We start from the raw sequence: 15623 nt of genomic DNA, 5'->3' as shown, positions 1-15623 counted from the left end.
TGAAACTTGTAATATATCATGACTGCACTAATTTGAACCCACAGTTACCAGTACATTGTCCATAGTGTATGGTCAAAAAATATTTATTAAATTGAATTGGTTCTGTTTAAAAGATCAGTCTCTTTATTGCTTTTTATTTCAGTTTCATCTGTTAAAATTTGTTCATGTTAGGAAATAAAATTACTGTATATTTTGTTGTCTCTAAAAAAACCAATGCATTATATTTCTGAGATAATATTTTGCATGTTTAATTGCCCAAAATCAAATGTTCAAGTGTAATAAACATTTTTTTAGAAAAATATTTCCATCTAATGTATGGGCTTAGTCAAAACTTCTAATATTAAATTAAAAGAAATTAGGCATGTGATATGGAAAGATTTGTAATAAATACCTAAAATTTAGCTCAAAGCAATTCTTCCGGTTTTTAAAATTATATCTTATAGGGTGTTCCTGGAGATCCTGGAGCAGTTGGCCCATTAGGACCTAGAGTAAGTATTTTCTCCTTCGTCGTTAACTTTGTTTCCATTGGCTTTAGTTTTAAAAAGCATCTTTCATCATAAACTGGGCTTTATTTTAAGCATGCAGTTTCTTTAACCTGATGAAAATCAATCTTATGAGAAAATCTTGTGCTGTGAAACTAGCACATCCTTATTCCAGGTTCATTTCTTAACACTAAATTAGAAGATTGAGCCCCGGGACTCCTGTGTGGCTCAGTCAGTTAAGCATCTGACTTCGGCGAAAGTCATGATCTTATGGTTCGTGAATTCGAGCCCCACCATCAGGCTCTGTGCTAACAGCTCGGTGCCTGGATCCTGCTTTGAATTCTGTCTTCATCTCTCTCTGCCCCTCCTCTGCTTGTGTTCAGCCTCTCTCTCTCAAAAATAAATATACATTTGGGGCGCCTGGGTGGCTCAGTCGGTTAAGTGTCTGACTTCAGCTCAGGTCACGATCTCGCGGTCCGTGAGTTCGAGCCCCGCGTCGGGCTCTGGGCTGGTGGCTCGGAGCCTGGAGCCTGCTTCCGATTCTGTGTCTCCCTCTCTCTCTGTCCCTCCCCCATTCATGCTCTGTCTCTCTCTGTCTCAAAAATAAATAAACGTTAAAAAAAAATTTAAAAATAAATACACATTAAAAAAATTTTTAAAGGAAAATTGAGCCTCAATAGTTGCTCATTTCTCAATTTTTCTCCAGTAGAAGCAGTTTTGCAGATTTCCAGAAACCTTTTTAACCTACTTTCAGATCAGTTGCTAAGACTGTCTGACATCCCAATGTTGCACTAGGGAGAACGCGGAAATCCAGGGGAAAGAGGAGAACCAGGAATAACCGGACTCCCTGGTGAGAAGGGAATGGCTGGAGGACATGGCCCTGATGGCCCAAAAGTAAGTATGGCCCTGACCAAATGTCCCAAGATTACTGCTCTGTAAACACATGACAGAACTAGAATGTGTTTCCCTTATGGTTCCAACATAATTTGATGATATGATTTTCCTCTTCAACAAATATTGAGTGAACATCTACTAGGCTTTTTCCTTGGCGCTATAGAATCAGTTGAAAAGAAGCCTCTTTTCTGTGATGCAAATTATGGTCTAGTGTACATGGTAATACATTCTCATCTAGAAATCCATTCCTAATATTTGTTTGTGTAACTTTAACTAGTGACTTCCATTAATAAGCAGAAGCAATAAATAGAAAATTGCATAATTTATTAAGAGGTATTCCTAATTATGTGTTCCATTGTTTTTCTGTCTCAGGTTCCATAGTTCTGCTTACTAATCATATGCAAGGATGTTGTATTTTAATTATGAAAGTAGAATACATCATAAGGCAAAAATCAGTACTATTTGGTTTGGGTGCCATATTAAGATTGGTAGAAGACAAGAAGACAACTTCAGTGTAAACAATTAAAGTAGAATTTTTCATGTTCGTATAACATTAGATCCTTTATCATCTTCAAGGTCCAGAGTGATTACATAGCATCTGCTTCAATTTAATCACTGAATTAGCTTGTAAGCAAGCTTAATATCATGGGTTCATTAGAGAGAGAGTGAAATACTCTCTAAATGTAATGTCTTCATTCTTTATTAGGATCCCCATGATGTTGTCAAAAAAAGAAAAAGAAAGGCAACCATTATTTTTATTTGAATCGATGCTCAATTTCCCCAAAGAAAAAACTTGAATATATAAACCAAAAATCAAAACAGCAAAATCTTTTTTTTTATTTCAAAATATCACTTCAGAGACAATTTTCACAAATGAAAAATGTAAGGCCTAAGTTGAACCATATGAAATTGCTGACATGCAACTATTTTTGGCCTACCAGAAGAGAAATTTAATGTGGCTGAATTTTAATATTATATTGATGAGGTCACTTATTGTTGGTTTATTTAGGGCAGTCCAGGACCATCTGGGACCCCTGGAGATACAGGCCCACCAGGTCTTCAAGGTATGCCAGGAGAAAGAGGAATCGCAGGAACTCCTGGCCCCAAGGGTGACAGGGTAAGTCTGTTTTTTTTAGTTCATTCATTTAGACTTTCTACATTTCTACTAAAAATGATTTCCTGGGCAGGCTTTTACTTCTACCATCCTGAGTCACAAGTCAATCAGTCTTCCTTCCTTCTTTTCTTTCTTTTTTCTTTCTTTCTTTCTTTCTTTCTTTCTTTCTTTCTTTCTTTCTTTCTTTCTTTCTTTCTTTCTTTCTTCCTTCCTTCCTTCCTTCCTTCCTTCCTTCCTTCCTTCCTTCCTTCTTTCTTTCTTTCTTTCTTTCTTTCTTTCTTTCTTTCTTTCTTTCTTTCTTTCAGAATGCAGAACGCAGAATGCCAGGCACTTTTCTAGGTTCAAGGGGATTTATCTATGAACAGGAGGGGTAAGCCCCTGCCCTCATGAAGCATCCATGCAAATGAGAGAAAAAAGACAATTAAATGAATAATGGTGTTTTGTGTGTTTTCCCAGGGTGGCATAGGAGAGAAGGGTGCTGAAGGCACAGCTGGAAATGACGGAGCAAGAGTAAGTGAAATCTCTCCTTTCCCAGCTAAGCAAGGAATCAATATTATCGTTATTATGTGAATTTGCCTGAACTCTCCAAAATAAAGTTCATTGTGTTTCTATAATAGTCAGGATTTGGAAAATGATGAATTTTGAGATTTGATGTTGAAAAATCATGGATACTCATTTTGCTTACTTTGAATTAGAGCAAGCCACAAAGCAGTCGTTGTTGAGGGAATGAAATAAAACACATTTTCCTGTGCATCTGAGACCAGTGCTTTAAGCAGGGGGGCCCTCTTTATCTTTTTCTATCATCTTTTTATTTCTCATGCAGTGTTTATTTTTGTTAAAGTGTTGATCTAATGAGCTGTTCTAGACCTCATTCCAGGGCAGGCACTTAGAGTTTTGCAGAGCAGCCAAGTTGAGATAAATATTTCCCGATATACTGTATATTTAAGGATTAGAAAATTACTGCCCAATGAATTAATTCTTTCATCAATAAAGAGGATGAAGAAGTGAAATGTAAAGAAAGATGTTTGATACCAAGGCATTGTTTAATGTCATGTGAGAAAATGACCTTTAATAAGCTTTAGGTCCTCAAAAATAGAATGCATTTGCAATTCTCAGGACAGACTGAATATGATTTTTTAGATATTAATGACATGATTCTCTCATGTAAGATAGAGCTCAGACATTCAACAGTCCCTGGAGTAATTCCTGATATTTGATGACATGGTTTGCTATTAGTTGTCACGCTGTGCCCTGGCAAGAGCAGTTGTGTCACACAGAAAGAGCTCACATCGAACCATTATTAACATATTGATGCTGCACATTGAGCCACTGTTAATACATTGTTTACATTAGCTTTTAATAAAAAAAAAGTAAAATACAGACAAGTTTTAGTCTTAGCGGTAATTAACCCTTTTTTCTTTTTCTAAATACCTACTTCAGCGTGACACGCTTAATTTAGAGAATTATGAACACGAGATATTTCTTCCCTTTTAGTTAACTCTAATGTTTAACTTCATATTTCAAAAATGGTCTAGGTAAATCTGGCATATTGTTTGTATTTTATGTCATAGATGGTCTATAGTGCACAGTAAAGTAGTGCAGTACTGTTTGAAGGCATGTTGCATTGACTGTATTTTAAGGTGAATTCTGAAATACATATCTATTGTTTCTATGAACTAACTTTGAAAATGCAGTGTGATAGGAACAGGACTTAAGCAATGACTGGTTTATTTTTAGTAATGACAATACATTGCTTTAGGGAGGAAGCAGAGCAGACCATTTATTGTAATCTCATAGTAAAGGGGAAAAATGAATAACATGCTTTCTCTGCACGAAAAAAAAACGTGAATTTAATGAAGTGATCCTCATATTTAATCCAATTCTTTAAGGAAATAGATTAGGGAGATTATTGAAAGATTATTGTTCCATTATAGATCTAGAGAACATGTGATCACAGTTTTCTTCTGTCCTTATAAGAGCATAAAAACATGAAGTAATTTTTTTGTTTTTTAAATTTCTTCCATAATACATACAAAAATTAAAAGACAAAAGAATATTTAGGCTGCATATGTAGAGGCAATGCACAAATATCACATAGAAAACCCATTTTAGAAAAGCCTCCAATACAGTCAAGCAGTTTAAAGATTGTGACCACATACCAAGAAGACGTGGTTTGAACCCCCATGTGATAGCGCCCTAAGCTCTGAGCCTAAAGGACTCAGCCTCAGTTTGGCTGGGTAGTTACACTCCTTGTGATCTTACGAGAGTGTAGAAAACTCAATGCTTTATCAGAATTTCACTTAAAAAAATAAAATAGAGTGATATTTTGTTTGTATAGTTTAAGAATATAGTATCCTATACAAAAGAAGAAAAGTTTTTTTTTCAATCTATTCGCAAATTTCAATATTAAATAGGCTAAGAAACGTAGAAATATTGTGGAAAAATAACATTAATTTAGAGCTAATGTTTGAACACAGTATTGTATTATGTATGGATGAAAGAGATTAAGACACTTTGTGGAGAAAATTCCAGAAGTTGTTTTAGAGTAACTAGAAAAATCTTAACAATATACAGATTATATCACTTGTTATAGACAATGTTTTGCAAAGGCAACTAAAGCAATCACAAAATAATACCTTCTTTGAATGTTTGTATAATCGTGGGAAATTCCGTGCATTCTTTTCCTCAACATGCCTATGTTCTATTCATTGACAGGGTCTTCCAGGTCCCTTGGGCCCTCCAGGTCCTGCAGGTCCCACTGGAGAAAAGGTAGTATCATAAATTGGTATTTTGTGGACTCAGAATCATGGAGTTTGGATGATAGCTCTTTCTCATAATGTTTTCTCTTTCCTAATATGTAGTAGTTGGGCCAGATCATCTCAGAGTTCTCCCCCAATGTCTGCCCTACACACAGGGCTCAGCTTCCCCCAGGTGTATTATGTTTTGTTCCTGCTTTGGACCATAACCATCTGACATCTGCTTTCTAGGGTGAACCTGGCCCTCGAGGTTTAGTTGGGCCTCCCGGCTCCCGTGGCAATCCTGTAAGTGACAGTATTTTGATGTTCTTTAGAATGGGGTTAAGCAGAAAAACAATTCATCATTTTGTATTGATGTTTATATAAAACCTTGCTTGTTGGGTCAGGCTACTTAGAACTTCCTAGTTTTCAGTGTTTACAGGAGACTCAAAAACTTAACAGTCTGTAATTTTTATGCAATCTATTAAATCCAACTAAGCAGTTCATTTACCAAATATTAAGCTTTTTTGAGACTTCAGACATTGGAAATTTTGCTATATGGCCCTTATCTCTATCTCACCCTTAAAAGTCTTCCTTAAGGGGCGCCTGGGTGGCACAGTCGGTTAAGTGTCCGACTTCAGCCAGGTCATGATCTCGCGGTCCGTGAGTTCGAGCCCCGTGTCAGGCTCTGGGCTGATGGCTCGGAGCCTGGAGCCTGTTTCCGATTCTGTGTCTCCCTCTCTCTCTGCCCCTCCCCCGTTCATGCTCTGTCTCTCTCTGTCCCAAAAATAAATAAAAACGTTGAAAAAAAATTAAAAAAAAAAAAGCCTTCCTTAAGAAATAAGTCTAATTCATCTACATATACATTTCAAGATCCTACAAGTTTATATAATTATATTTTTAAATACTGTTCCCATTTAGAATAACGTGTGAAAACGACAATAACACTTCTCTTATCCTAGGGTTCTCGTGGTGAAAATGGCCCAACTGGGGCTGTTGGTTTTGCTGGACCTCAGGTATAATTTCCAAATATCTCTAATTTACAGTGGGCACTCCTCTTGCTATAGCAATAGATTTAATTAATCATCATTGTGATATGTACTGAAGATATATTAAAGATTCTGGGAAGTTTACAGGTTTCTGGGCAATATTCTCATTTTCAATACATTTTTTTTTCATGACTGGCACTAAAATGCACTATTTAAAATTCTATACTTATTTGTTTTAATAAAAATGTGGTGGGATAACTTATTTTTTCAGACTGTCTTCAAAGATCCCACGAGGACATTTTTCCTTCTGTGCTTTAATACCGATCACAAAGCACCATTTTACAATATAAGGTTAAGTGATATGTTAGTAATAATTACTGTGAAATAACTTGTCTACAAGTATTATAATCAGTTGCTTATTTATACAACTGATATAGGGTCCTGATGGGCAGCCTGGAGTAAAAGGTGAACCTGGAGAGCCAGGGCAGAAAGGAGATGCCGGCTCACCTGGACCACAAGGTCTAGCAGGATCCCCAGGCCCTCATGTAAGTTAAAAGAAAAATAAAAACCAAAAACTTGAGTCAAGTACCCAATGTTTAGACTTTGTGTTTAGCCCATTTTGCTTTACTATAATGATCTTTTGTTTCTGTCTTTCTATATAGGGTCCTAATGGTGTTCCTGGACTAAAAGGTGGTCGAGGAACTCAGGGTCCACCTGTAAGTTGCTTTGAAGCTCTGGGAATTACACGCAGCTAGTCACAGATACGTGGCACTTTGTGACCATATAAAAGTTCATCTGAAGCTGTAACAACAAATTTTTACTTGGATAACAAACTGTAATGGAAAGGGCACTTAAATGGAGATCTGGGTTACAGTTAGTTTTATGATCTTGGAGACCCAGCCACCTCATAAGTAACATAAATAATATATTACCTATTGAAGACGTAGGTAATGAATAACAGGGAATTGCTTTACAGAACTCTGTTATGCAAAATATTAATGTGATTCTAGTTCTAGTCTTGCGCACATTTGTATACGTTCAAGATAAATGGAAGGTGGAAAGAGAAAAATAGCATCTTTCCAACCGATTAATTCTGATCCATTCTTGTATAGGATACAAGAATAAATTTATTGTTCACAACAAGAAAGGGAATCTAAAGGCCTAAGTATCCCTGTGAAAAACTAGATCCCAGAAAGAATATGTAATTAATAGTTATTTTAAAATTTCTTACATGATATTATATTTCTAGGGTGCTACAGGGTTTCCTGGTTCTGCCGGCAGAGTTGGACCTCCAGGCCCTCCTGTAAGTCACTTCAGTAATTCAGATCATTAGTAGTGAAGCCATCACACACACACACACGATAATACACACAAACACACATATATGTACACATTATATAGAAATATATATATATATATATATATTGAGTTATTTTTCATTCTTTTATTTAATCTCTTAATGATTAACCCATGTAAACAACCCTTATCCTAAGAATTCATACATACTGGTATCTTGTCAAAGTAAATTCATCTTTAATCATCTTTAAATGAAAAGCTCATTTAAAAGTCCTTTTTAGCCCCAATGTTTTACCATTATTCCATTTGGGTACTAAATACTAACAGTATGGTGTGCTAATAATCATTTCCTTAAATTAGGCGGCATCTCTGAAATTTAGTTAAATAAATGATATTCTTTCATTATAAGATTAGGCCAGATAGAATTAAATGTTATATATTTATTAATGGAGCAGAACCTTAAGAAGTTTGAAAAGTCAATTTCAGCACACTTTTGGTATTGACTCAAAGGTAATTGTCTGCAAATAATTTAGATTTCATCCTGGGAAATGAATCTGCAGCTGTGTTTGGTTTAATTTTATTTAAATCCAGTGGATGACTGATTATCTAACAGGAAAAATGGACCCGAGAGGCCTTTGCATCAAGCATCAAGTCCTCTAATGTGACTTCCACTGTCGCCCCCCCCCCCCCCCCCCCGGGTTTCTTTCTGTCTTATACTAGGGAGCTCCAGGACCTGCAGGGCCCTTAGGGGAACCTGGGAAGGAGGGACCCCCAGGTCTTCGTGGAGACCCCGGCTCTCATGGGCGAGTGGGAGATCGAGGACCAGCAGGTCCCCCTGGTGGCCCAGGAGACAAAGGGGATCCAGGAGAAGATGGGCAACCTGTAAGTTTCGCATCTTTGTTCGAGGCCACCTCGAATAGAGATATTTACAATAGAAATCCATAATATTCACTGCCACAAGGAAACTGTTTATACATTAACCTGAGTCCTTTCATAAATCCTTATGCCCTATATGTTTTTAATTTACAATTCTCAGCTCTAGAAAAAAAGTGTAAGTATAAAATAAAACAGTAATGGATGTGGTGTTCAAAAACCAAACAAGAAAACATTCTTTGTTAAGTATCTGAGCTGGATAAAGTAAATTTTTAAAAAGTACATTATTTTGGGGTACCTTGGTGGCTCAGTCGGTTAAGCATCCAACTCTTGATTTCTGCTCGGGTCATGATCTTATGGTTTGTGAGTTCAAGCCCCACATAGGTCTCTGTGCTGGCAATGTGGAGCCTGCCTGGGATTCTGTCTCTCTCTGCCCCTCCCCCACGTGCTGTGCACTCTCTCTGTCTGTCTCTCTGTGTCTCTCTCTCTGTCAAAAATAAATAAACTTTTAAAGAGTACATTATTTTATTTAATATCTATATGTCTCAACACTAATGTGTTTAGATAGGTCATTATTTATTTTATTTTTTAAATTTTCTTTATCTTTTTAAAAAGAGGAAGAATATTTGCGTGAATAGCATCTTTTATTCCATTAATATTCACATCACTCTTCATGTTTCTTTGCAACTAATGAGCCATTTTCACCTTGAAACAATGTTAGAGACTCTGTGTGAAGTATAAATTAGGACTACTCATGTATCATATGGTTTTATGAAACAGAATTTTTTTCTTCTACTGAAAAATTTATAAAGCCGTGATCTATTACGAAGTCCCAGAGAATTTCTAATTATAGTTTATCCTCACAATTAGGGTCCGGATGGTCCCCCTGGTCCAGCCGGAACTACTGGGCAAAGAGGAATTGTCGGAATGCCAGGGCAGCGTGGAGAGCGAGGCATGCCTGGCCTGCCAGGCCCAGCGGTGAGTGGTCGTGTTGGTCAATATTTTATCTGATTATATAATTTGTGAAGAGAGAATTTATCGGTGTGAGTGTGTGCTTAGTAGATTTAAAGTCTTTTTTAGACACAAATTCTGACTATCTTAAAAACCTTTGACTTTGAATGTCAAATTCTTTACTTAAGTACCTCACAACAATTTTGAAAAATATATTTACTTAACCCTGGGACTAGAGAAGTAGACAAATAAGGATCTGGATTTTTGATGACTCTAAAGCTTTCTTCAAAGATTAAAAATATCCACGGAGCTAAAGAAGGGGGATAATCTCCTCTGGTGAGTAGGTAGCTGCTTTTTAAATAAACATGCCTGACAAAAACATTCATACTTCACAGTTCAGAGGGTAAGTTTTCATAAATCATCAAAGGGAAGAGTAGTTGAGCTAACGTAATATTGGAGGTGAAAGTGGGGTGAGCTATAAAGTTGGACTCTGAAAGTAATCTCCTCTTCCCTGGAGGGTGCTAAGAACTTCATATTCCCTGGGATGTGGATAAAAGTTTGCCTCACTGTTAGCTTTGAAGAAACTAAATTTTACTGCTGAAAGTTTACATGCTTGTGGAAAAGAAATAATGTTTTTATATGGAATGTAGACAGGGAGATGTACTGCTGGGACCTTGGAACTGGGGGAATGTGGATAGAGGTCTGAATCCAGCAAACTAGGAGTTAGGGGATATTTTTTTGTTTCAGAAGTAAGCCAAGGAGGGGCGCCTGGGTGGCTTAGTTGGTTAAGCTTCTGACTCTTGATTTCGGCTCAGGTCATGATCTCATGGTTGGTGAGATCAAGTCTGTGTTGGGCTCTGAGCTGACAGTATGGAGCCTGCTTGGGATTCTGTCTCTCCCTCTCCCTCTCTCTCTCTCTGCCCGCCACCCTACTCATGCACATATGTGCTCTCTCTCTAAAAAGAAAAAAGAAAAAAAGAAAAAAAGTTGTCTGACTTTTGATTATGGCTCAGATCATGATCTCAGGTTGTGAGATCAAGCCCGGAGTCAGGCTCTACGCTGTGCGTGGAGCCTGCTTAAGATTCTCTCTCTCCCTCTCCCTATGCCCCTCCGCAGCTCGTTCCCTCTCTCTCTCCCTCAAAAAAAAAAAAAAAAAAAAAAAAAAAGAAGTGAGCCAAGCCCAGAAGTAAAATCTCCCCATAGTGAGGTCAAAGTGCCAGGATACAGAAATAAAGTGAGTAAACAAAGTGGAAGTGAATGTGGATGAGCATGTCTTACCAGCAATGCAGATTCCTTTAGAGCAGCCAGAACTGACTATATAACACATCTGAATCCAAACCACACACCTGAACTGATGGCAAAGGATGCTTTTTAGTCGCTGGGATATGTCACAATGACTGTGATAATAAGCGAGCATGCCTCTAAGGAGGTACTACAATGACGTGGATGTTGTGGGATAATGGACAATCATTGTGGAGAAGGAGGGACTGAAGTGCCATTTGAAAAAAAACACAGCCTTTGTGTGAACTGGCATTTTTACATTTATTCAGAAGCCATTGACATGTTTATACTTTGATTTCAGGGCACACCAGGAAAAGTAGGACCTACTGGTGCACCCGGAGATAAAGGTCCACCTGGACCTGTGGGACCCCCAGGCTCAAATGGCCCCGTAGGGGAACCTGGACCAGAAGTGAGTGCTGCAATGAAAATAACTCTCCTCTCCTTATCTGGGTGTCATGGGGACAGTTTTTTGTGTGTTTGTTTGTTTGTTTGTTTTAGAAATCATTTTAGAAATTTAGAAATTGATTGCACATGTGATGTGAAGGAAGTTTCTTAGTGTTGTTATTTGATGTCCTTTATTTCCCAGGAAAGTAGACTAAATGATAACAAAAACAGAAGGTAATACGACTGGTACTTTGCACTGACCCTTCATCTAGTCTAGAGCCAAGTATTTTAGTTGATTTAGGCTGTTACCAAACTATTTTGAAGGGGAAAGGACATGTCCATTAGTCTTTTTCCTTGTTATTTCATTCTATAACGGCATATTTGTCAAAATTGCCAAGTTCTGTGGTGATAGGATTAATATAACTATTGCAGCTTGCAAAAACAGAGAAGTAAGAGAATTTTATTTAATTATCATTCTAAAGTAACATGATGCATGTCCTGATCCCTAAGTGTCATTTGAGAGGAAATCAATTTTTGAAAGGTGATTTGAGAAGTTATAGGTTGGAATCCCCTCTGTACAGTGCTTTAATAAGTCCATTCCTGGACAGTGTCACATTGTCTTGAAAAAGTCAATGCCTTTCAGAGCAGTTTTTGGTCAAATGATAAAAACAGAATTCTGAAAAAAAAATAATAAAGAACATATATTTCACCAAGTTATTTAATGTCTAAACATAGTTGTTTTATTTTAAAACTCTAAGGGTATTGTTTGGATAAACTTAAGATATGAAAGTAAGGAAAACCATTCACTGGTAATACAGACAAAACATAAAATGGCAAGAATGTAATTGTTGCCTATGTATTTCAAAGGATTTGAGGATCCCCCTTGCCCTGTTTTAAAATAAAAAATAGAAATCAAGAATTTAGATTAAGTGCAGGAGGCATGCCAGGAGTGTCTGGAGGGGGTGGGTGGTTCCTGCTGGTAGAGTTCCTCCCTCCATCTGGCACTCCCCCCTCTAGCCCCACTATTGAAGAAGATCATTAAGCCAACCTGAGCATAGATTAAGTATTGTTCCACACAAGACACTGAAGGACCCAAATTTGTAGCAAATTCCATGGTAGTTTTAAAGTTTAGCTGCCATGGTAAATAACTGGGCATTCTTCATGCTTCAATATGGAATATGTGCACAGGGAAGGTAATAACATTACACTTTATAAGCACTGTATTGTAAGTGGAAAATGCAATGTCTTCAATAAAACTGTATTAAAGTTGGCACAAAAAAGTAAGAATGTGTTAATAATTTTACAAGCAATTTCAAGTAATAGAAAAGATGTCAGAAGACTTTCTTTGACTAAAATTTCCATAAGTGCTAATTTATAGTTTATAGAAGAGAAGTGGAAAACATGCTGTAATTTTTCTGGCAATTGGAATTGGTGGGTTATTATTATTATTATTATTTTTTTGCATTACTCAGTTAACTCATTTTTTAAATATGATTCTTTATAGGGTCCAGCTGGTAATGATGGCACTCCGGGACGGGATGGTGCTGTTGGAGAACGTGTAAGGGCATTTTCACTAATTAGAAAATCTGCAGTCATGTATTTTTAAAATTTTTGTAATACTAAAGAGTAAAATCTGCCTTTTCTTTCATAGCTTCGGGGCAGCCCTGATTTTTCTGATAGTAGCTACTTTTTTTTAATGTCATAATTTAGATAGATCTTGTAAATGAAATGAGATTTGAATATGCAGCAAAATGAGATGGCATTTCTTATTAACTATGGGAAAGCAAATTGCTTTCATAGTTGGTACAACATGAAGGTTCTGGATGAGGATACAGATAAAGTAGTCTAAATTGCAAACTCATCCACAAAAGTATGGAAGCAGAAATAGAGTTGTGTGACATCTAAATTTCTCTACTCATCTCCTAAAGTGAATGCCCCATGAGGAAATAAACCATGTGGCTACCTAAATATTTATATATCTCATGATGTATTTGAAATCCCATGACTGCTGAACTGAAAATATCACCAACTTTATTTGAAGTTCCAATCCCTCCTCTAACATATATTATGACACAACGGCTCTTTTCATTCTGAGAGCTCATCATGTAGCAGAATGGGCTCTGCAGTCAGACCTCAAGTAGAATCTTAATTCCTTAAGTTACTGGCAATGAGGTCTTGAACAAATCTTTGGAACGTCAGTTTTCAAATGCTTTAAATATGATCAATACCTATTCCACTGGACATTTGTGCTTTAAATAACATGTTTAGAGTATGGAGCTTTGAGGACTCTTGGAGTAAGCCCCTCCCCTCATCTACCATAAAGCCAGAGAATGCAAATTCTCTTGGCACCTGGGTTTTCCCCTTGGTCAGTATACATTATGCAGTGCAATAATCTTCAAAGATTTTTCTGATGCATTCCCTGGTTTAATTTCGATAGTCTGTGAAACCCTATGCACAATTTAAGTTGTAATCACATTTTATTTTAATTCTAAATTTAAATAGTTGCAAAAGGAGTAATTCCTGGTAAATTCTAAATGTTTATGTGCTTTTAGTATATTTTTTTTCAAAATCTTGTATTTGCCGATTTAGCTTATTCAATGTATTATATGTCCATTCTCTAACCTAATGGCCAAGGTTTATCCTGGTTGCCAGACTAATCAGTCCAATAAGACTTAATTTCTGTCAGCAAAATAGGTCTGACTCCATTTTTCAAGTCAAATAATTATGATATAACATTGTTTATATAATAATAATCTCATCTCTGACTTTCTTAAGGAGACAATAAGATTTGGAGCCTTGTCATAGTTGGGTCACCTGGATAAAATAAGCAACATCCTCTTTCTTTCCAAATATCTCTGCTTTATTCTCAAGAGAACTATGAATTCTGGAAAAGTCTTTAGTTTTGTGCCCTGAGGTGTTTACTCCTTGGGGGCATTGCATCATAAAAAGATTGCAGACAGATATTAATGTCTGTTTTTTCTTTCATAAAATGGGAGAGGAGTGATTATTAAAGAGGAAGTAGGGAAGGATGCTTCAGATCAGTTTTCTGAGATATCACTTATGGAGATGAAAATCTAGAAAGTGGTTTCCTTAAAATTTTCTCAGCTTTCACACCCTGGAAAGTCTCTGTTTACCCCAAGTTAATGGATACACTTGAAGACTGCTGGTGTAAGAAACACGTAAATTCGAGAGCTGACGCTGCTATGCTCCAGCAATCCTGACTATAGGAGGAGTAGGGTGAGAGTGAGGGGGGGGAGGACATCTGAAATTGGGGTTAACAAGTCAATGTAAGTAAAATATTTAAGTAAAGTGTAAGTTGAATAATAAAAATGAGTTTTAAAAGAGGTATATGTTTTATTTTCATGAATAGCATGAGCATATAGAATTCCATTGTTTTAGAATAAATATCGAAAGAATAATGCCATGGATCTTCTCATCAGGGTGATCGTGGAGACCCTGGGCCTGCAGGTCTGCCAGGCTCTCAGGGTGCCCCTGGAACTCCTGGTCCTGTCGGTGCTCCAGGAGATGCAGGACAAAGAGGAGATCCGGTAAGGAGAGTCAATTTCATACTGACAGTTATAAATATCAGGAGGCCATATTGTGAGCGACAGGTACGCCTGCATACAATCATACACGTGCACTTGATTAAGCACTCTATACAAAGAATGACAGCCAATTATGATTTAATTTTTTAAATCTTAATGGAAAACATTTGGTTTCTAATAGATATTCAAAAATCCTGATGTTTTGAGTTTCAACATCTAAAAATGTTGTGATGTATAGGAAATGTAGTAAGTATGCATTGTGTTAAATTTAAGCAAGTAATGTCCTACCATAGTCGACTAAGGTGATCTTCATTCAGTGAAGTCAATTAATAAATGGACTAAGTAAGTGTCATTGTATACCTAAGGACATTAGCTTGATTTTAATCAATTAGCCATAAGAGTATACACATAGATATACAATTTACATATTTGTGAATCCTATATCTATATAGTATACGCATATTTTTTTACATACCAATTTTTGTGAAAATTTCTTCTAGGGTTCTCGGGGTCCTATAGGACCACCTGGTCGAACTGGAAAACGTGGTTTACTTGTAAGTTCTCTGTTTTTCTTTAAAAATAAACAAAATACACTGCCGAAGAAGCACAATTTAAGATTCATCAATGAAAATCAGCGAGTTCTTCAAACTTTGGACAAAAATATTAATTTAATACCCAGGAATTTGTATTTGTTTCTATAATTCAAACATATGTCCTCTGAGTTTCACTGTTAATTCTTTCAGTGATCAATGAAGACTTTTAGAGTCACAGTTTTCTCCCAAAATAATAGGAATAATAGTGCCCTTTTCTCAGAGATTTTCTGAGAATCACATAGAAAATGGGTTTGAAATCTCTTTGTAAACTTGAAATGTGCTAGCCAAATATGTTTTAATTTCAGCTAGACTACCCTGCCCATGTTCTGATCTTTTTGCTATTTGCAGTTGCCTCCGGGTTAATGATTATTATATAAATGTTTTACAATGAATGAATCATGTCTGATGGGCAGTCTAATAAGCCATGTGCCTTTGACACTCATTATATGAATTAATCTCTATATCGATGAAGAAAAATTATAGACT

General features: G+C 36.6%; 1 protein-coding gene across 1 annotated transcript in view; it reads left to right on the top strand.

Moving 5' to 3' along the window:
• The window catches only part of COL5A2 (collagen type V alpha 2 chain), a 147341-nt gene that overhangs the window by 120223 nt on the left and 11495 nt on the right, over positions 1 to 15623 (top strand). Inside the window, exons 32-47 of the mRNA XM_025912178.2 lie at positions 444 to 488; positions 1278 to 1376; positions 2386 to 2493; positions 2947 to 3000; positions 5206 to 5259; positions 5478 to 5531; positions 6188 to 6241; positions 6652 to 6759; positions 6877 to 6930; positions 7464 to 7517; positions 8231 to 8392; positions 9254 to 9361; positions 10917 to 11024; positions 12504 to 12557; positions 14440 to 14547; positions 15045 to 15098. Coding sequence (XP_025767963.1) covers positions 444 to 488; positions 1278 to 1376; positions 2386 to 2493; positions 2947 to 3000; positions 5206 to 5259; positions 5478 to 5531; positions 6188 to 6241; positions 6652 to 6759; positions 6877 to 6930; positions 7464 to 7517; positions 8231 to 8392; positions 9254 to 9361; positions 10917 to 11024; positions 12504 to 12557; positions 14440 to 14547; positions 15045 to 15098 — 1278 coding nt within the window. The remainder of the gene's footprint in view (positions 1 to 443; positions 489 to 1277; positions 1377 to 2385; positions 2494 to 2946; positions 3001 to 5205; positions 5260 to 5477; positions 5532 to 6187; positions 6242 to 6651; positions 6760 to 6876; positions 6931 to 7463; positions 7518 to 8230; positions 8393 to 9253; positions 9362 to 10916; positions 11025 to 12503; positions 12558 to 14439; positions 14548 to 15044; positions 15099 to 15623) is intronic.

Source organism: Puma concolor, chromosome C1, assembly GCF_028749965.1.
Source record: "Puma concolor isolate L17-30 chromosome C1, mPumCon1.1.hap2, whole genome shotgun sequence".
NCBI classification, from domain to species: domain Eukaryota; kingdom Metazoa; phylum Chordata; class Mammalia; order Carnivora; family Felidae; genus Puma; species Puma concolor.
Note: the sequence above shows the minus strand (reverse complement) of the source record. Positions and strands in the feature narration are given on the sequence as shown.